This window comes from Metarhizium acridum (genome assembly GCF_019434415.1).
Source record: "Metarhizium acridum strain ARSEF 324 chromosome Unknown scaffold_13, whole genome shotgun sequence".
Lineage (NCBI taxonomy): Eukaryota > Fungi > Ascomycota > Sordariomycetes > Hypocreales > Clavicipitaceae > Metarhizium > Metarhizium acridum.
This window is the reverse complement of record NW_027094016.1, coordinates 2,885,090-2,904,994: the sequence shown is the minus strand read 5'-3', so window position 1 is coordinate 2,904,994 and position 19,905 is coordinate 2,885,090. Positions and strand designations below refer to the sequence as shown.

General features: G+C 51.7%; 5 protein-coding genes across 8 annotated transcripts; 3 read left to right on the top strand and 2 right to left on the bottom strand.

Moving 5' to 3' along the window:
* Positions 1-2,622: 2,622 nt before the first annotated feature.
* CPA2_2 (carbamoyl-phosphate synthase (glutamine-hydrolyzing) cpa2) lies at positions 2,623-3,370 on the top strand (the record flags this gene model as incomplete). The annotated part of the gene is made up of 2 exons (XM_066117801.1): positions 2,623-2,968; positions 3,126-3,370. The coding sequence occupies 2 exons, from the start codon at positions 2,623-2,625 to the stop codon at positions 3,368-3,370; spliced, it is 591 nt and encodes a 196-aa protein (XP_065977592.1).
* Positions 3,371-3,608: 238 nt separating this feature from the next.
* On the top strand, positions 3,609-6,424 carry CPA2_1 (carbamoyl-phosphate synthase (glutamine-hydrolyzing) cpa2; the record flags this gene model as incomplete). The annotated part of the gene is made up of 3 exons (XM_007812301.2): positions 3,609-4,808; positions 4,877-6,253; positions 6,317-6,424. The coding sequence occupies 3 exons, from the start codon at positions 3,609-3,611 to the stop codon at positions 6,422-6,424; spliced, it is 2,685 nt and encodes an 894-aa protein (XP_007810492.2).
* A 903-nt stretch (positions 6,425-7,327) lies between these two features.
* On the bottom strand, positions 7,328-10,253 carry NPL4 (nuclear protein localization protein 4). 4 transcript variants are annotated; one of them, XM_066117798.1, is made up of 5 exons: positions 9,801-10,253; positions 9,623-9,747; positions 8,080-9,538; positions 7,887-7,998; positions 7,328-7,750 (listed from the first exon to the last, which is right to left on the bottom strand). In XM_066117798.1, the coding sequence occupies exons 1-5, from the start codon at positions 9,882-9,884 to the stop codon at positions 7,746-7,748; spliced, it is 1,785 nt and encodes a 594-aa protein (XP_065977589.1). In that variant the 5' UTR covers positions 9,885-10,253; the 3' UTR covers positions 7,328-7,745. The 4 variants fall into 4 exon arrangements, with proteins under 4 accessions (XP_065977589.1, XP_007810493.2, XP_065977591.1 ...); XM_007812302.2 differs by having other exon boundaries at positions 7,328-7,998; XM_066117800.1 differs by having other exon boundaries at positions 8,080-9,747; positions 9,801-10,032.
* A 453-nt stretch (positions 10,254-10,706) lies between these two features.
* sec66 (translocation protein Sec66) lies at positions 10,707-11,546 on the top strand (the record flags this gene model as incomplete). Its single annotated transcript, XM_007812303.1, has 3 exons — positions 10,707-10,812; positions 10,881-11,182; positions 11,277-11,546. 3 exons carry the CDS (start codon positions 10,707-10,709, stop codon positions 11,544-11,546), a joined length of 678 nt encoding a protein of 225 aa, XP_007810494.1.
* Positions 11,547-17,019: 5,473 nt separating this feature from the next.
* On the bottom strand, positions 17,020-19,721 carry ORC3 (Origin recognition complex subunit 3). The gene is made up of 7 exons (XM_066117797.1): positions 19,626-19,721; positions 19,327-19,548; positions 19,154-19,227; positions 18,853-19,087; positions 18,640-18,779; positions 18,316-18,589; positions 17,020-18,236 (listed from the first exon to the last, which is right to left on the bottom strand). Exons 1-7 carry the CDS (start codon positions 19,674-19,676, stop codon positions 17,106-17,108), a joined length of 2,127 nt encoding a protein of 708 aa, XP_065977588.1. The 5' UTR covers positions 19,677-19,721; the 3' UTR covers positions 17,020-17,105.
* Between the last annotated feature and the right edge of the window lie 184 nt (positions 19,722-19,905).

Here is a 19,905-nt window from a genome sequence, read left to right as displayed (position 1 = left end):
CCACGCCGACTGGCTCACAAACGCTATGAAATCGCCATCATAGGCGGCGGCATGGCAGGCCTCACTTGGCAGGCCTCACTCTGGCTTTGCTGTGTAGGAGGCTGGGTTTCAAGTACATTCTTTTTGAAAAGCGAGACTGGCTCGAGGGCGATAAAGGCGCGGGGATTGGCTTACAGGCGAATGCCCTGCGTATCCTAGACCAGCTGGGTGTTGCGGATAAGGTGGAGGCGGAGGCGGGCACGTTGGCTGAAATATATGGGTATGACGAAGATGGAAACCAGATTATGAGAAACAGTGTTCTGGCTACGAGTAGAAAGAGGTGTGTCTCTGTTTCGTGGTATTCGGTTTTGTCATTTTTGGTTGCTGATGCTTGGCGTAGGGTTAGTTATGACTTTACCATAGGTTGCAGTTATTCTCAGCCCCCCGGAAGCGTAGGTGAGGAAATGATCGCAGTTACAATGCGTCATGGTTGGCTTTAGTGTTTCTCTGGTGCGTGGCATTTCCGTTAGTATGTATGTACAACTGATAAGCTTGGGGAAGTCTCTTCACGTCTATCCGTTCTTAAAGACGCTTGGACAATCATTGGACAATGATGAAACTGCGTCACTCGCGCTCCGCTCAACAGGTATGTTGCTGTCAACTCCGTCGGCATATAGTTACTTCGGTGTCTTGGTCAACTGCCTTGTGTCCTGTGCCATGTCCCAGCTATGGAGAAGCCGAAGAAACATGTTTTTGAACACAGGCCATGCGTGAAAGGACCAAAGTCCAAATAAAATAGCGAAGGTCCCTGTCGTATTCATGTCTAGCTTAGGGTAGTCTCTAGATTGCTGTTTGCCCGAGTGTTGCCCTGTGGGCTACGTTTTGATGCTGTAGACCATGACAGGTTTCCTTTTAGCGCGCCTCTCCTGCCGTTATGTCGACCGAGAGGTGACCCCTTTACAGATGGGATTTGTATACTTTGGTCTTGGGGGGGTGGGGCAGGCATACCGCCCAGGCACGGTACGGTGTTTCTCAGGCTTTCGGAAAGATTGCCAAGTTGGAGCTGGGATTGGCAAACGTCTTGTCTGGCGAAGAAACGGTTGATACTCGTGAGAGAAGGTGGTAGTTTTCGAGTGGCGGTTGCTGCCAGGTGAAGTCATTGCTTACATAACCACACACGATCCTAGCTGGGTTGCACCAGTACTACGATGTCCACCGCGTCGCAGACGACGGCATGGGCGGTTCCGTGACTGCATGATGGACAAGATGCAGCAGGGTGCAAAAGGATTTCATACTCTATCAATTTTGGCATAATGTTTGTCTCTGCAAAGCATCCCGCTGAACCAGCAGCTTCTAATAAGGTTCGAGGATGGCAAAGTTGGCAGCTGGCTAGCCAAGTGACTACCGAGAGGCTCCTCAGCAGCTGATCCAATTAGAAGAGATGGGACTTTACATTTGGGAAAAAAAATTGGCCCACCCCAGAATAATGTGCATATCAGGTGGAGACTCGGAGGATGCAAAAGGGCATTTTGGAAAGTTGATATGGCAGATCGGCCAAGGTGACAAACAAGGTTACAACGGACAGACGATGTCAACGGTGCAGCTTCCAGGTTGGTTGATGTGAAGGCTTCAGCCATGAAGCAAGGAGCCGACTGACGCAGCAGTAACCCGCTTTTGGTGTTCAGTGTTCATGGGCCGACATACAGACATAGCACGGGTCGACATGTTGTACTGGCCTCTTACGGGGTACTTGTCCGGAAATGCATGCATGCGCCGTGCAGCAGGCATACCTCCTCCGCACTTGGATGGCGAGTGAGATGGCGTCGGGCGTTGCACATGCATCAGTTGATGATGCATCGTTGCCTCCCACTGCAGGGACGATTCGGGCAAGTTTCTACGAGCAGGCGGGCGTCAATTGAAGACTGGACATTCCCATCAAGAAGGATGGCATCGGCTTTATCCTGGGTGCCGAACTCGCAGCGCACCTCCCACTTTATGACTGTGCTGCGTCGTCAGGGTTCACAGATTCGACACAACAACCCAGGCAGGTTTTTCTTCTTTTTCATCCCGGACCCTCAACAAGAAATCTCGCCAACAATTTGCCGCAACCCCAGCAGCCGCAAGCGCTAACACCAGACTTGACACCCATTGATGGCCCCTGAGCCCAGTCGTACTAGGATACTTGAAGCTGTTGACTGCGGGGCCACGAAACCCACCGTTAGGCGCTGGAGGGGCGACATCACCCATAACCGCTATTTGCTGTTACCACTGACGCTTGAACAATACTTGACTACAGTGCTCACGCTGCTCCAGGCAACTCGAACTGCCTTATCTTATCGGCTGGTGACTGTGACTCGTCCGACCCCCGGACCGGAACCTGGAGTCGCCCAATTTTTTTTTTTTTGCTGGCCCGAGCTTTCAATTGTCAAGTGGTTCCAATCCCGACTTTTTGTCCCACGTCCCACACACCACACATCCATCTCTTGGTCACCGACTTCCAGTTCCCTCTACAATTCCGTCACCCTTTCGCTCCGCTGGCCATCGACACCTGTTCAATTGGCCCCCCGAACGTCTAGGCTGCTCGAGGGACGGTGTCATTGAAGCATTGAATGCCCGGGGAGCTGTCTGTCGTTCGCAATTGCAATGCCTCCCGCGATGCCTTCTATGCTGGCTGGCCGCGCTCCGGTCATGCTCCGAGCTGGTCGTCGCATTCCTCGAACTCTGCCTTCTCCCGCCAGGTCTCTCACCACAGCCTCGTTGAGGTCGTCTGCCCGCTCTCTACTGCAGGCTAAACAGCAGCCCAAGAGACTTGGCACAATTTCAATTGTCCGAAATTATAGCGCCTCGCCAGCCGAGTCCGCGCCCAACACCAAGGCTTACATCGACAGTGGGGTCATCAAGCATGTCCAGAATGTCGATGTGAAGAAGGTTCTTGTCATTGGCAGTGGTGGTCTTGCCATTGGCCAGGCTGGTGAATTCGATTATTCGGGTTCGTTCCCTCATACCGACATCTTCCAAGATTGGGCGGAGCGCAGGCACACCGAGGACGCGCTCTCACAGTCGTGACTCACGTGCCACTGCAAACATGACAAAATCTTGCGCAAATCAAAAGCTTCACATGCTAACACGGCTCTTTCTATGTACAGGCTCACAAGCCCTCAAGGCTCTCAAGGAAGCTGGCGTCGCTTCTGTTCTGATCAATCCTAACATTGCTACTATCCAGACCAACCACTCCCTCGCCGATGAGGTCTACTATCTGCCAGTCACCCCCGAGTATGTCAGCTATGTCATCGAAAAAGAGAAGCCCGATGGCATTTTCTTGTCCTTTGGCGGACAGACTGCCCTGAACTTGGGTGTCCAGATGCAGCGCCAAGGTCTGTTCGAGAAGTAGCGGCGTCAAAGTCCTCGGCACTAGTGTTCGCACTCTGGAAGTTTCAGAGGATCGAGACCTCTTCGCCAAGGCCCTGGAAGAGATCAACATCCCAATTGCAAAGTCTATTGCCGTTAGCACTGTTGACGAGGCCTTGGATGCTGCTGAAAAGGTCGGCTATCCCATTATCGTCCGAGCCGCCTACGCCTTGGGTGGTCTGGGCTCTGGTTTCGCCAACAACGAGGAGGAGCTTCGCAACATGGCTGCGCGGTCCCTGACCCTTTCGCCTCAAATTCTGGTTGAGAAGTCTCTCAAGGGCTGGAAGGAGCTCGAATACGAAGTCGTTCGCGATGCCAACAACAACTGTATCACGGTTTGCAACATGGAGAACTTTGATCCTCTGGGTATCCACACTGGTGACTCGATTGTCGTTGCTCCTTCGCAAACCCTAAGCGATGAGGAATACCACATGCTTCGATCTGCGGCTATCAAAATTGTGCGACATCTTGGTGTTGTTGGTGAATGCAACGTTCAATATGCCTTGCAGCCTGATGGCCTCGACTACCGTGTCATTGAGGTCAACGCCCGTCTCTCCCGATCTTCTGCCCTGGCCTCAAAAGCCACTGGCTACCCTCTGGCTTACACTGCTGCCAAGATTGGTCTTGGCCACAGTCTACCTGAGCTTCCCAACGCCGTTACCAAGACCACCACCGCCAACTTTGAACCCTCTCTGGATTACATTGTCACAAAAATGCCCCGGTGGGATTTGTCCAAGTTTCAGCACGTCAAGCGTGATATCGGCAGCGCCATGAAGTCAGTCGGTGAAGTCATGGCAATTGGCCGAACGTTTGAAGAATCTTTCCAGAAGGCTATCCGTCAGGTGGATCCCCGATTTGTTGGCTTCCAGGGCGACAAGTTTGAAGACCTGGACTACGAGCTGCAGAACCCCACTGACCGCCGATGGCTCGCTGTCGGCCAGGCCATGCTTCACGAGAACTACTCTGTTGAGAAGGTTCATGAGCTGACCAAAATTGACAAGTGGTTCTTGTACAAGCTCCAGAACATTGTTGACTGCACCCGCGAGCTCCAGGCCGCTGGTAGCCTGCAGGCTCTGAAGAAGGACCAGATTCTCAAGGCGAAGAAACTTGGTTTCTCTGATCGCCAAATTGGTATGGCCGTCAACGCCACGGAGGACGAGGTGCGCGCTTGCCGATTGGGCTTCAACATCCGCCCTTGGGTCAAGAAGATTGACACTCTCGCTGCCGAGTTCCCTGCTGACACAAACTACCTGTACACTACCTACAATGGTTCTTCCCACGATGTGACGTTCAAGGATAATGGTACGGTTATTTTGGGAAGTGGGGTTTACCGCATTGGGTCGTCTGTGGAGTTTGATTGGTGCGCCGTCGGCGCCACCCAAGCCCTCCGCCAGATGGGCGAGAAGACCGTCATGATCAATGTAAGTTGAGATAACACCGCCCCCAAGGTTTGAAACATGCATTTCATGTATATTAATACACCAAACAGTATAATCCGGAAACCTACAGCACTGATTTCGATACGGCGGACAAACTTTACTTCGAAGAGCTCAGTTACGAGCGTGTTATGGATATTTATGAACTGGAGAATGCCTCTGGTGTGGTTGTGTCTGTCGGTGGTCAATTGCCCCAGAATATTGCCCTGCGTCTACAGGAAACGGGTGGTGCCAAGGTTCTTGGAACGGATCCCAAAGATATCGACAAGGCCGAGGATCGTCAAAAGTTCTCCGAGATTCTCGACAGTATTGGCGTTGATCAGCCTGCATGGAAAGAGCTCACCTCCGTCCAGGCCGCTGAGAAGTTCGCCGAGGAAGTTGGTTATCCCGTACTTGTCCGTCCCAGTTACGTCCTCTCTGGAGCTGCCATGACTGTGATCCGCAGCCAGGAAGATCTCAAGGAGAAGCTCGAGGCCGCCAGCAATGTCTCCCCCGATCACCCCGTCGTCATCAGCAAGTTCATCGAGGGTGCCCAGGAAATCGACGTCGATGCCGTCGCCTCCAAGGGCGAACTCATCATCCACGCAGTCTCTGAGCACGTTGAACAGGCTGGTGTCCACTCTGGTGATGCCACTCTCGTCCTCCCACCTGCCAACCTGGACGGCGCCGTCATGGAGCGCGTCAAGGACATTGCCAAGAAGGTCGCCAAGGCCTGGAACATCACTGGTCCCTTCAACATGCAAATCATCAAGGCTGACGACCCCGAGGGTGGCGAGCCAGCCCTCAAGGTCATTGAGTGCAACCTCCGTGCTTCTCGATCGTTCCCCTTTGTCAGCAAGGTCCTCGGCCTGAACTTCATCGATGTCGCTACTAAAGCCCTCGTCGGCAAGGACGTCCCCAAACCCACTGACCTTATGGCTGTCAAGCGCGACTACGTCGCCACCAAGGTACCTCAGTTCTCATGGACCCGTCTCGCCGGTGCCGACCCTTTCCTCGGCGTTGAAATGTCTTCGACTGGCGAGATTGCCTGCTTCGGCAAAGATCTCGTCGAAGCCTACTGGGCGTCTCTCCAGTCCACCATGAACTTCCGCATGCCCGAACCTGGTGAGGGTCTCCTCTTCGGCGGCGATATCAGCAAGACCTGGTTGACCCAGGTTGTCGACTTTGTCTCCCCTCTGGGATACAAGCTGTACGCAGCCAGCAATGACGTCAAGAAATTCCTCGAGTCCACCGCCAAGGACAAGATCAATGTCGAAGTCATCGAGTTCCCCAAGGAGGATAAGCGTGCCCTCCGTGAAGTCTTCCAAAAGTACGATATCCGTGGCTGCTTCAACTTGGCCGTCGCCCGTGGCAAGACCACTCTTGACGTTGACTATGTTATGCGCCGAAACGCCGTTGACTTTGGCGTCCCTCTTTTCATGGAACCCCAGGTAAATGAGTTATTCCCCGTGCTTTCTTTCCCCCAAGTTTCAACCGGTTACTAACATGCGTAGACGGCTATCCTCTTCGCCCGGTGCATGCGTGAAGAACTTCCCCGCAAGGAGGGTATTCCCTCTGAAGTCCGCCGCTGGTCTGAATTTATCGGCGGCAAGCCCCTGTAAACAAATACAAGATGGCGATTCAGAAATACATGGGTTGAAAATAAAAATAAGGGTAGACACTAAATGTGTTGTTGTCTAGTTTCTTTGCTACTTTTGCTCGTTAAGATACTTGGAGTCCAGGATAGGTTTTAAAAATAAAAAAGTTTCTCTTGAAACTACTCTTATTGCAAGTCTCTTAATGTAGTTTACAGTACAGAATAACATTATGTAATACGTCGTAAAATCTATTTCTGTATTACAAATATCCTACAGTATATTTCCTCGTACACAATTATATTAGAGTGTATTGTAATACGGCTAAAAGGATATTAGAAACGGCTTTTATAAGCTACTAGGTGGCTACCAATAGTACGCATTATATATTGAAAGGACTTTGCCTCGTAAACTAACTAATCGCAGGAAAGCCATACAAGGCCAGTGGCTTGTGATATGGCGGCGAAGCAGCTTGACCAGCTCCAAGAGCAAGCAACGCTGGGAGGCTCTGCCTCAGCACCTTGTCTTTGGTCTGCGCATCGCTACGCCTTTGGCGCAGCTTTACTTAATTATGTTGTGCTGAGCCCAGCATAGTCCAAGGAGAGGTGTCCTCCGCGGGTGTACGCCGCCGGCGGCACGGGAGACAGACGAAAGCCATTTGGTCACTCGTCCTAGACTGTCTGTCGCTGTGGGAGTTGTTTACTAGGGCCCATTGGAGCCAGACGCGTCGCGGTTACAGTGTCATCATGAGAGCGGACATGCGACTGTCATTGACCTTGGTCATTGGGAGCCACCACCCGCTTAACTATTACCATTCTGACTGCCACGTCCTTCACTAGAAGCTCGGTCATACTCAGATTCGTTGATACGTCGTAGAGAATGGGTCGAGGGTCGGGATATGGACAAATTGTCCCCGGAACAGCAAGGCTGCCACCTTGCTGGACAGGTTGATGTATATCGCTAGCCTCCCAAGATCCATCGTCAGCCAAGGATCCCACGGTCAACTGGAATGTTATTCTGTTGACTCAGACGTCTGAAGAACCCTTCCAAGCCATCGCCTGGGCTGTATATACTGGTTAATAGGCTATCCTCTGCGGTAGCTCCGCTATGAAAGCGTACCCCAAATTGAAATGTTACCAATATCTTGGAAATTACAGGCTAAAATTAGATCTAAATACAACATACAATATGCCAAACATTATTTAGAAACCTGCAATGTGTACGTAGTATATTTGACTACTACCTATATAGGCGATTCATCATCCCAGCAGTCAATCAGATATCAACCCCATGGATCATCCCGATCCAGAATAAAATCAAGCGTCTCGATTGGGCGTCCGGCGTTCGTTCAGCCTGAAGGCAGCAAAGCGTTTAGTAAGTGGCTCACCCGAGTCACGCGCACCAAGATGACGCGTCGAAAAATCATATGCAGAGGAGTATGCCGAGGTGGTGTCATGGCCATCTCGCGGACGCTTGGGGAGTCGCTCACCAGTCGATTGCAGGATGGCCTGGAGGGTTTGCCAGCCTTCTGTTGAACGTAGTTGGAAAGATTCGGCGAGATCGTGTTGACTCGCGACTCGACACAACAGCGCCTCCTCATCCTGAAAATAGGGTCAAGTGTGTCAGTGAACTAGGGACAGCGGCAAATATGCAGAAGAGATTAGAAAAAAATGGAAACAAACCTTGGATAGAATGCCCATTTTGTGGAGGAAGCATAGTAGATGGAAGTTGGAAACCTCTTGGCCAGTGTCGCTTGACTTTTGAGCTGAAGATAGGTTGAGAGCTTTGGAAAGGGCAGAATGTTCTTGGGACTCCCCAATGTATTCACGATTTTCGATAGGAAACCCTGTCTGGGTGAAGGTTGGCTTGGGCTCTGCCGGGAAGCCATGGGTAAGAGTGACAAAGAGATACTCGACAGGGAATGAAGGTTTAGCGTTCTCTTGAACATTGGCTCCATATTCGTTCACCTTGCGATAGAATACTTCGGGAATGTACCGTGTCCGGCTGACCGATCCATCGTCTTCCTCCTCGTCTCGAACCAGCATAACCGTCGGGTCGGCAGATGGTTCCACAATGTCAGCCCGCACCATCTCAACTGCTTCATTTGACATCTGGTATGAAGAGATGCCGATTTCGCCTTGTTCATTCCCCGTAATAATGCAAGTCACAAAGTTGGAGCCATATCTGCCGGTGTCGCTCCATTTTGAAGGCTTGGGGTGTTGTGCTTGTAATCTCGATGAGAAGCATATTTCCAAAGACGATAGGAAGTATGAATCAGCATGGCGCTTGCAGATCACTGAGCCATCACCCCGGCCTGCGTCCAGCAAATCTGTCCAAATAACGCCGACAGGTTCTAGTCCACAGAGCTGGGCTATGTGCTCAACTTCTTTCTGGTTCCCCCAGGCGTTTAGCGTTATGCCGTCTAGTTCATCTACTTGTGGCGGCTCGTAGATGGCCTCCACGACAGCCTTGACACCAAGCGGGACTTCAGTATATTCTGCGTACCGGCCATAGAGGAAACCAATTCTCTGGGAACCGGTCTTGCGCCATGCATCAATGAAGGAATCAACGATCGACGGCGACGCGAATTCAACATGGTCGACCATCCGAAACTGCTGTGGATTCAAGGTAATGGCGCTTGGTTGGCACTTTGTGCAGACGCCTTCTGGCCACGGAGGATGGCCAGTAGGACAATCCCGTCGCACTCGGTAAAAGGGTTCCACAAGTGGAGGAATATAAGAGCTACCGAGCTCCGGCTTATTGGTTGAGGAGTTGATCTTTCTGAGATGTGAGTGGAAGGACTGATATTTAATCTTCTTTTCGGCAAGATATCCAGGATCAAACGGATCCAGCGGTTGACAATAGTCACACATGCCTTTGGGTCCGTGTCGGCACATCTTGTCGCGGCCTCTGGGGATCTTTCCATCCAATTTGTCTAGCCGGTTGTCGAGCGCGGATTGTTTGACTACTTCCCAGGGCTTGGATATTCTCTCTACTCGTGGGTTGATTGGCATATCCTCTGTCGGTAAGACGGGCTTGCCGTTCAGTCTCCCGGAGGTTGTCTTGGCCGAGTCATCGCCATTGGTAGTCCCGTTGGTTACGTTCGCGTGTTTGTAGTTGATGAAAATTAAATCGCCATGTCTAGGCAAAAGGTCAGATCTCCATCCACATTTTCGTCTAGCCCGGTCCGTCCAGTTGTTGGCTGACGAGTATCAATATGCTTACTTGAGTCCGATTTGTCCGACCTTGAATTTTGCTATCTCGACCAGGACCTTGGCATCGCCTCCGTTTGGCGCATTTGACAGGGTAATGGTCTTGGGATCAACGGTGCTCGGAAGGTGTGGCAACAGCTACAATCACCACATTAGCAACTTGCATCAACAGACAAAATCACAACACCGACCTGGTCTCCCAGTTCTCCAAACGTCGTGGTCTGCTCCACCGCCAACCGGATCATGCCATCCGGCCCTCGTAGTCGCAAGAGCATGACGGGCTTCCTTCCCGATGCTGATTCTGCTACTGTCAAACTCGCCGAAGACTGGCCAGGTAGGTGAAGCGGTGGGGCTCGTGCTTCAGTCAAGTAAGCTCGTGCGCAGATAAAAAGGTGGCATAAGAACGAGTCGACAGAATTTCCACTTCTCTAGCCTCCGATGGACAGAGAGAAGGTGACAGCGAAGGGAACGAACAGGGTTGGCCAGGTATCGGGTTTGATGTCGAGACGAAGGATGGCGGCGTGGAAGCTCATCGACGTTGATGACTGAAGTGGAACCAAGCTCTGTGATGGATGGCAGAAGTACTCTTCGCCGGTGACCTCGGCAAGATATACCTAGCGCTTGACCCGCCCACATCTACGTCAATCGTCATTGCCAAAGGTGCCTGGTAACTGATAGACTCTCGGTGCCGCGTGGAGAAATGTCGGGCCGGCGCCACACGTCCTCAAAGTCAGAAGCGCAGCATCGCACTGCTGTCCGCCAACTGGCCACATGTGCAGAGCAATGGACATATTAGGCTTAGTGTCCTTGCCGCTCTTGCGGACACGACTACGATTCGCCGGCCTCAAGCAGGCTGACCGCAGAGGAGTCTTGCAAACCTTAAAACGGCGCTGCTCAGGCACTTAGCCGCAACCACGAATTTAGCTTCTGGTTGCCAGGTGTCATCGTGAGAAGCTCCCACATGGTCCCATCTCTCCCACGTTCTTTTCTCACCAGGGCATTTTTGCGACGATTTTTATAAAACTGCCCACCCACAACCTGTCGTTAAGTTGTGATTTTTCGTACCCAATCCTGAAATTTCGTAATAAACAGCCGCAATGTTCGATATCGACTGGGTGGGCCTCGCCCTCCCCTTTGCCTACCTGATGGTCCTCGGAGGCGCCCTCATGACTTTTTCGACCATTTACCGTAAGAGAAAGGCCGGTATGTCAAATGTTCATGTCTGAATCTACAAGTATTCCAAACGGCAGCAATTGCTAACAAAAGGGCAGCCGAAAGCGCCAACCTGGCTCCCTGGTTCGGACCCAATCTCCAGCGCAATGTGTACCTCTCCCTCCTACACATGGACCCCGAAGACGGCAATCAGAAATCCCCCCGCGTCCCCGATAGCGTGCTCAAGGCCGCCCTCCTACGACGCGCGGTCGAGGATATCGATCGTTTGATCCAGATCAAGTCGGCGAAACAGGCGTGTAGCTCTCTGCTCCTGCGCGGCAGCGTGGGCGATGATCTGTGGCAGAGGTTCCAGCGTGCCGAGAAGGAGATGGAGGAAGAGTTGCGAGACGTAGTCACCGAGGTATGTTTTTTTTTTTTTTTTTTTCGTTGTCCGACTGTTTTCTTCAGTCAACATCTCTTGTGAGGCCGGAGCAGAATACTAATAGGGTTTGCAGGCCAATGCCCTCGCACCAAACTGGGGTCCAACAATCTTCCAATCCGCCCACGAAATCGCCGCCAACACCCGTCTCCGCGCATCCCTAGCCGAAATCGAGGCCCAAAAGGCCGCTGAAACGGCGTGGTGGGAGAAACGTCGTGGCCAGATCCAGTCCGAATTCATGAAAGAACTAGACGAGTCGGAGAAGAGCTCGACCAGGGATGGAGCCAGCGAGGATGATGCTGTACTCGTGGATACACCGTCCAAGGGGAAGAAAGGGAAGAAATAAACTGAAAATAGAAAACTGTGAACCGAGCAAACCTGCGGTCGCGCGACGAATGAACCCAATTGAACGTTGGTACACGTCCCAGTACCCTTTGTACACGGGACTTATCTCAAGAAAAGAATGATGGGCATTTGTAATATTATTGACCACATCATGAAGCCTGGAGCTGAGTGTATGCCATATGGGGGCATATGAGATATCAAGGAGCTGGCGTTTATGGCGCATAGGAATTGATGATTCGGTGCTTGATAGCGCCATCTGGCTGAGGCTGCGTCTTGTCTTGTGTGAATGTGCGATTTGCCTTCTACGATTTATTTGTTGATTGTGTTGTACCCTCCAACGTAGCCTGGTAGTGCGCGAATCGAGGCACGACTTCAAGTCATTGGCAGTTATCTCATGTACACAACGGGGAAGCGGCATTTTCAAGCACTCGTGTTTACAAAACAAAAGCAGAAGACCGATGGTAATAAACAGCTCAATTGGCTGATCTCAAGTTGTCAAACGTCTACTAAGATCTATATACAGATCGCCTCCCCAGATGTAATAACTCCGATGCTGTGCGTTGAAAGAGAACCGCGCCTCCAGTATAAAAAAAGGTACCCCATAGACAAATGCGCACCGCTGATGGTGTAGATAATATGTACTTGAAGTCGTAAAGTTGAAAATATGCCAACTCCAGTCTCATAGACATGAGATTCGCACAGCTGAGGCGAAGACACTCAGCGTAATAAGGCGCATTGCTGCCCGCTGCCATTCCCCTCTGTCATCGCGATTGTTATTTCGTTCTCGTTTCGGTTCATTGGTTGGTATTCTTTCACCAAGGGTGAACCTTTCTTCTCCAAGTCTCTTGTTGTTGGGCAACCATACTGGCTAGCCGTGCCTCCGCGGCAATCTCGTCTTCTGATTTGAGCCATGCCGGTGAATCGCAGCCCCTTAGGCCGATGAACTTGCCCATTCTACGACGCTTCTCCTCCAGAGAAACGTCAGAACGCCAGACGATGGGACAAGGGTATTGGGAAGTCCAAGGTGAGGGTGATTTCTGGTGGTAGAAATGAGCCAGGCTTTCCAGTTGCGTATCTGTCAACAGCCAAAACTGAAGGACCGTTCGAGGGAAATCTGGATGAACAGCGCCAGTGGTGAGCTGAACAAGAGGAGATAGTGGAAGTGCCATCTGGTGCAACTTGTATGCTAAACCTGGGTTGCGTGCTAGACGACGCTGAATAAACGTCTCGCATTGGGGCTGTTGTGAAGGGATCGTCTCTCGATGCATCATTTTGACGAGTTGTGCGAACATATACTGGGATTGATCCCAAAGGCAATGGCGTCTCTGAAGCACAGGAAAACGCCTATTTTTCTGGCTTTCGGCAAGCTGAATAATTGGTATGCTGCACAGAAGTGGCTGGAATCAAGTATATGTAGTTCTGTTCCGCTTTTGCCCTATGCTCGAAATTGTTATATCGAAGCAACCAATCTGCAAAGAGGGCCCTGATAACAGACTTGAGCAAGCTTGTAACTCTGACTATGTCGAAGACGGCGATACTAAAGATCAAATACAGTGTCCTCTGATGCTTTGGGTGGTGATGGGCTGGGCTGGAATGTGAAGCGGTTTGCCGGATCCGTGCTCTGGCTGGTATGCGGCACCACGTTTGACTATCCGTTTTCGCTCCTTCGAGAAACCTTATGAGGCTCTATCCGCCGTCGAAGTGCTCCCTTCAGAAAACAGCCAATATATCCAAAATTTTAAATTTCCTGACTTTAATTTGGACCAATACGCAACAACGGTGGTACGTATGGGATAATGAAAGGAAGAAGTGGAAGTAGACGAAACCAAAATGGTGGTATAAGGCAAGATGACGAGGAGGGGGACCAGGCTGATTATCAATGAAGTGAGATGAACTCGACATTCAAGGGTTTTATTGTTACATGCAGTGTAAAAGCGTCCCAGCCCTCTTGTATGTTCCCTCACCGACCCAGTAAATCGTTATATGGTCCCCTTTGACCGCGCCCGGCGGCGCCAATAAAGCAGACTGACACTCAAAAGTCCTGGATTTCAGCTGTTCTCCATCTTGTATGAACCATGAACCACCACCCATGGATGGCCGTGGCATGGGATGGCGGGGGGGGGGGGGGGGGGGGCGTGCCTTGGTCTCCACCTGCTCCTACAGTCCATCATGGTCTCGCTGGTGCCGGGTCTAATAAGTTTTTCTGTGTTGGTTAGTACATGACAATCGTGTTGCGTGTGGTGCCAGCCAAGGAGATTATGAGCGACTGACTGGCTGGTTGCTGGGTTGTAAGTGCTGGAGCGAAATGGAGGCGGCAGGCAGGGCGCAGGCTCTAGCCAGTGGGCGCGGCACAATCGGCCAACGCACACATACGAAGCAGACCTGCGTCAGGGCTTATCGCATGGAGCACTGCGTACATGACCGGGCCCGAGATGGGGACGCTGGTGCTGTTCCTAAGGTGGCCCCTAGCTGGAGGGTACGAACAATGAAGCAAGGCGAGGAGAGAACTGCTGGTATAGGCAAAGCGTGAACCTTTGTCTCGCTTGCCAGGGTGGCGGGTGCAGCATTCGGAGTAGAGGATCGTGTTGTTGGTGGAGACGCAATACTAGCATCTTCGTGCGTCCACCAACATCGACCCCGGAACCCGGACGGCCTTCATCATCGTCATGGTTCCCCGATGCATTGTTGGCAGCAAGAGCCACGCGAGTGGCCAGTCTTGGCTCGATCTTCCCTTGCAGAATGGGCACCTTGTTGTGATGCCCGTCGGCGAGCCCCAGCCTTGTCTATTCTGTAACAAAAGGTATGATTGTACTAGTAAACTAAGTGGGCAGGGATCTGTCGACCATGAGGCAAGTATTCCGTCAAGCGAGTAAATGCTAAAGAGGAAAAGAAAAATCAGCCATCTCGTGGTTTATGCGACGGACGCAGTCTAGAAGTGAGACATAAGCCGGACATGGGGGTCGGGCTGCGGTTGTGGGAGCTGGAGGATTAGAGACGAGGTCCATGCTGGGTTGTATGCGATGGACCTTTACTGGCTCCCAATGCCAAAGGGGAATGAGCAATGAGGGCATATGAGTAGTTAAGAGGAGTAGAGATGAGGGACGGTTCGATGTTGCAATATTAAATTGTCCCTGTCAGCCCGCCGGCCAACGTGCCTTGCACGTCACCAGCTGCAGGCCAGTGGTTGGGTTACGGGGTACAGAGAAGCAACAATGCTGAGGCTGGGCGGGGTCCGGATGTCGAGTCTCAAGATGGAGCATCTTTTGCACCTGGCGAACACTTGGCTGGCAGTACCGGGTACTCCGTACTCCGTAGACATCTGGATGGACGTCCTGCCTCGAGGGCTCCTTCTCCCCCGGACAGAAGTGAACGTGGAGCCTGAGCCCACCAGGGCAAGAGGCCAACATGGCACCAAACTCACAGACACAGATGGAACAGGTTGGACCATTGGACCACCATAACGACGACGTGCGACTGGTCCCTAATCAGAGACAGCACCGAAGCCAAGGCGACTCAAGCTGCTCCAGTGCCCAAGCTAACAGGCCCAGGTCATCGACGTCTGGAATGTAACCAGCAATAAAGCAAGACGAAGCGAACCCAAGCAAAGCAAAACAAAGCAAAGAGAGACAAGCCCATCGACAACCAACCAAAGAAGTAGTACCATCACTCCGTACTGGCACAACCAATTACTTCCACAAATAGCAACTATTGCCATCGAAACACTAGCCCTATCCAGTTATCCGATGCAGATGAGCGAATCAGCTTGTACCGAGTGCCTCTCTTCCCTGCCCATGGCCAAGATATCCTGCCATACTATTACAAGCGATTCGCGCCCTCGTCTCCGCAAGAAGAATCCTCCCGTCTGCTAGTTGTTGCACGTGCAAGACATGGCCTGTGAAATCCAACACAACATACGGAGTACTACTATTACATTACCTGACTACTCCGTATTGCCAGACGAAATGGGATATTGCTCCGCGACACCTAACCCAGCCCCAACTGCACGGCGGAGGAAGCAAAGCAATACACCGTTCAATGTGCTGATTCCGTTGACTGCTGGCTAAGAATTGGCGTCCGGACTGGCCTACAGACTACAGTTGCAGTGGTATCGAAGACGCCATACTTGCATCCGCTTAGATGTGTGCATTGGTTATTGAGCGCCGAGCACGGAATAGTGCATTCGCGGCATTCCATGTTGACTCAGCGGCACTACTTTAAGAGCATTCGTCTGTCGGCATCATAGGGGAACCACAAAGGGCATCATGAAGGCATCATCAACATGACGAGCGTCAGGCAAAAACGGCAAAATCCGTCCATTGTCCCGCTCTACCCGGTCGTCACTTGGCCACATGGTCATAGTCTCTCTGAAAACGCAAACACCACGACGACAAGGGTTGCTCATGACCCAGCCCGTGAGCACTCACTCCGCTAGCCCAACGCCTCTCGTCCGAGACATTCGACCAGGTCAAGGCATCAACCATCGTCGCCCGCACCCAGTTCGCACAAAAACCACGACGCACGACTCGCACAAATCTCACTCTGACTGTGTCTCCGCGTAATGTACTTCGTAGTCGAGCAAACAGACACACAACCCACTAAACGCACGAGACTCATCAGCATGTTTGTCTCGTCTCTGCTGACTCGAAAATCAAAAGCCTCGCTCATCTCCTGGCAAAAGCCCAGTGCCCAAAGCGGGTCAAAATGTCTCTCCCTCACACACCAATCTCAACCACAACTCTGGCTTCTTTTTTTAGCATCCCTCAATTTCAGCGCTCCGTCAGATGTCTCATTTACTCCCCGGCATTACCCTCGTCCGCTGCTCAACTACGGAGTACGGAGTACGGAGTACTTCTTCTTCTTCTTCTTCTTCTCTGCGTGGGAGTGTTCTAGTTTACCCGTGAAGTTCCCCAGTACCAATACGCCGCATTTTCTATTTATGTGTTTGTGTAATTTCGCTCCGGACGCCATTTTGTCTGTTCGCCCCGGAATCCTTATCGGTTTCACGAATTCAACCGTTAATCGCGGATGGGCTAGCGAACCTTGCCTTGATTATCAGCCAACCCGACTCTCAGTAGAGGCCTGTGCTTGTCCTTGTGAGACCTCTCTCTTGGTTGGTTCCCGTTGTTGTTGTTGTTCTTGTTGTTTCGGGCGCTGTAGAAATGTTGGTTGAAAACTAACCAAATGTGTCATGTGTCTTGCAATAAAAGACGTTTAATTACGCGGGGCTTCGGGCATTGGCTCGGTGAAGCCCTCATAAAAGAGAGCACATGCTAATTCGTAAATTTGATCCTTGGCAGACGATTCTCGTCACATTGCGAACGCTCTTCTCTTGGTGATTATTGGGTCGGGGACATATTAGAAAGTGAATTTTTTTCAAGCAAAAAAACCTGCAGGTTATTGAACGCACACATCACTTTGTCCGTGTCACCGTCTGGGTTCACCTTGCCTCTATTTCAGCCGGAGCCTTCTGCATGGTCATTTTTCAGCTTGAAATTGTATTATTTTTAGAAAGCTCATTTCCAAATGAGCATGTTTACAAGCAGACTATGCAGGTTGTTTCCTACAGCCACTTCACCTTGGCAATGTGATCGAGCTTTTTCTTACTACTCTTTACGAATCCTAGAGCCCGCAGCTCCGCAAGACCCCGATAAAACATCACCAACACTTTCCGATCATCATCTTCCTGCTCATTAACTAGGGTATGAAAGGCCGACCACAAGTCTGCCACGTTGATCAAGTTCCCCGTTTCAAGATACAATTGGTACAGGATAGATGTAGCAGGGAGTGTTGCTTGCAGGCCCCCGCCATCAGTTTTGCAGCATGAGCACCCGAGATAGTCGTGCGGACGAGCGAGACTACGCTCAAACACAGCGCGTGGTCGAGGAACAAATACTTGTCGCGAAGGTGACTTGGAATCGTAGAGCCAGCACTCAGCAAACAAAACCTCGGTGGCGTTGGTATCCGGATGATAAGCAGACAGTGCAGCCGTCACTTGGTCGACAATCTCAGTAAATATCTTATCTTCATCGCGAAGAGCAGCAGAGTCTTGACTCAGCTGCACCTTTTGCGCGATGACGGTTGTGCGCATGATTTTGCTTTGTCCACTATATTTACTTCGTAGCGACGTTCCTTGTTTGTCTGCCTTGGCTCTGAGCCGCTCCAGCTCCTCAAGCTTGGTCTCCAGTGTCGTTTGCACGTGTTGATCCTGCTCGTCTGTAGATGGGCCCAAACGCAGCATTGCGTCTCCCTCTTTGAAAATCCCAATGATATCATCAAGTACTCTGGATAATTCATCTGGGTTCATCCTGCGGATGAGCGCTACCAGGGTAGACTGTCCAGGCGGCATCGAATCGCTTCCTCCCATACCGTCGACATATGCTCTTGAGAAAGCGCCCCGTTGCGCACCCGCAGCTCGTACTATCAGTAGGGCGCGAAGGTATCTCCCAGCCCAGGTTTGCTTGTTACTGTGCCCCCGTCTAATTTGCTTGAGAAGATATTCGTTGCTGTCAAGCAGAGACTTGGCGTGCTGGAGTGATTCACTCGTGTTTTTCTCTACTTCCCGCTCGACAGCGTGCCGAAATGAAGGTAGATTACGAGCAGCTTCGAGATGCTCTGCCTGGGGAGCGTCGTCTCCATCGGACGAGCAAAGGATGCTGAGTGGGTTTGCGTAAAAGTGACACATGTATGCGTACTTGACCAAGTCAGACATCCATGTCAGAAACCGTGACGCCAGAACCGGAAGAAAAAAGGGGGGGAAGGTCGCGAAATACCTTTAGGGAGCTAATAAATGATTGGATGCCAGCTACTTGCTCATGCTGTCGATCCAGCATGCTCTGGAGAAGAGGGCCACCCAGTATCAAGGGGACATCGGCGGCGGCAACGGCTCCCTTGAAGACGGTTTCGAGGATGTTGCCGGCCTGGGCGGCATCGAACTGCGCGCCGTATACCAGTCGGCAGGCGGACTTGAGCAGGCGCGCTTGCAGTAACTCCACCGAGGTGGCGATGCCAAACAGCAGAGAGAATGGAATCCGAGGACGCCAAGAGCTGGGCATAGAGTTAGCCGCAGAGCAAGGACAAACATGCACAGCACGTACTGGAACAGAGCAATCAAGTCGGACAGCAAGCCGCTGTCAAAGCCCTCGCTGTCCTGAAACGCCACGAAGACGTGCTCACACCCAAGCGGCCTGATGAAAGCCTCCAACGCCTCCAGATCATACTCTAAATATCGCCGGCCCTAAATTCCCCTCTTCCGACTGAGCAACGCAAACAAAGCCAACGTATTGCTTTGGGAAGGGGGGAGGACTTACGTTCGGCACCTCATCAATTTGCATCTCCTCGTCCTCGCCGTCTCCCGTTATCGCCATGGCATCTCTAATCGTCTTCTTCAGCGCAGCCTTGAGCGTCAGCGCCTCCGAGGACTTCAACCGCACAAACCGACTCGCGGGCTGCTGGCCCAACGTCTCGGAGAGCTGTTCAAACAACAAGCCCTGCGAGGCGATATTCGGCCCCGTCACGACAAACGCAGAGGGTATCTGGTCAATTCTTGTCCCGGAATCAAATTAGCTCCTGCCGTGCCATAGTCACGTTTTGAAATAGGCGCATGCATACCCTGCGGCCGCAGCATCATTCACAAACGCCGAGACTTGGTCCAAAGTCGCCGAGTTGGACTCTCTCAAAATCGCCTACGCAGCGTTAGCTACCACCTTTCTTTGTGCGAAAAGATCACCTTTTTGAATAAAGATTCTTTTTTTTTGTGTGTGTGTGTGTATGTGTGTGTGTACCTGGATTCTAAGATCAATCATCGCCCACGCCTCCTCGAACCTCGTCTGCCTCAATCTCACAAACGCCTCCTGCTCAGCACCGTTGAGCAACGGCACAAAAAGCGGCGCCTCGTCGGCTTGTCCGCTCTTCTTGGTAGCGCCCTTGGATACTCGCCGTCTTTTCGGCGCCCTCGGTTCCCGACGAGCATTGTCGTCTTGGTCCGGGTCAAAGATGTAAGCGACCTAGATGTCACGGGGTCGGTTAACACCAACTCATGGGTGAAGTGAGCGTGGACTGGCGGACTGGCGGACTGGCATACCTGGTGGTCTTCTTGGGCAAAGGTATCCCGAGACTCGCCTTCTTGATCCATCTCTGGGGGAGTCTCGGAGGTGTGTGTGATGTCACTTTTTTCTCCTCAAAGTATGGGCTTTTAATTGAGCTGTCCCTGGGGGAGACGCGCCGATTCGAGGTTCCAGCGCGTTTTCGTTTTGACATTCCGCACTGTATTAGACACTGTACTGGCTTGGCAACCTGCAGCGAACGGAAGACGCTGTGACTTGCCAAAGGGCTCGAAAAAGGCATTAGGAAGTATTTCGTCA

Excerpts from the sequence above, each read along its gene's own strand:
- NPL4 (XM_007812302.2), bottom strand. The coding sequence starts at position 9,884 with ATGCTCTTGCGACTACGAGGGCCGGATGGCATGATCCGGTTGGCGGTG. Across the intron at positions 9,748-9,800 it reads TTGGAGAACTGGGAGACCAG|CTGTTGCCACACCTTCCGAG; the intron begins GTCGGTGTTGTG and ends TGGTGATTGTAG. Across the intron at positions 7,999-8,079 it reads AAATGGGCATTCTATCCAAG|GATGAGGAGGCGCTGTTGTG; the intron begins GTTTGTTTCCAT and ends CCCTATTTTCAG.
- ORC3 (XM_066117797.1), bottom strand. The coding sequence starts at position 19,676 with ATGGATCAAGAAGGCGAGTCTCGGGATACCTTTGCCCAAGAAGACCAC. Across the intron at positions 19,549-19,625 it reads TTGCCCAAGAAGACCACCAG|GTCGCTTACATCTTTGACCC; the intron begins GTATGCCAGTCC and ends CGTGACATCTAG. Across the intron at positions 19,228-19,326 it reads TGATTGATCTTAGAATCCAG|GCGATTTTGAGAGAGTCCAA; the intron begins GTACACACACAC and ends AACGCTGCGTAG.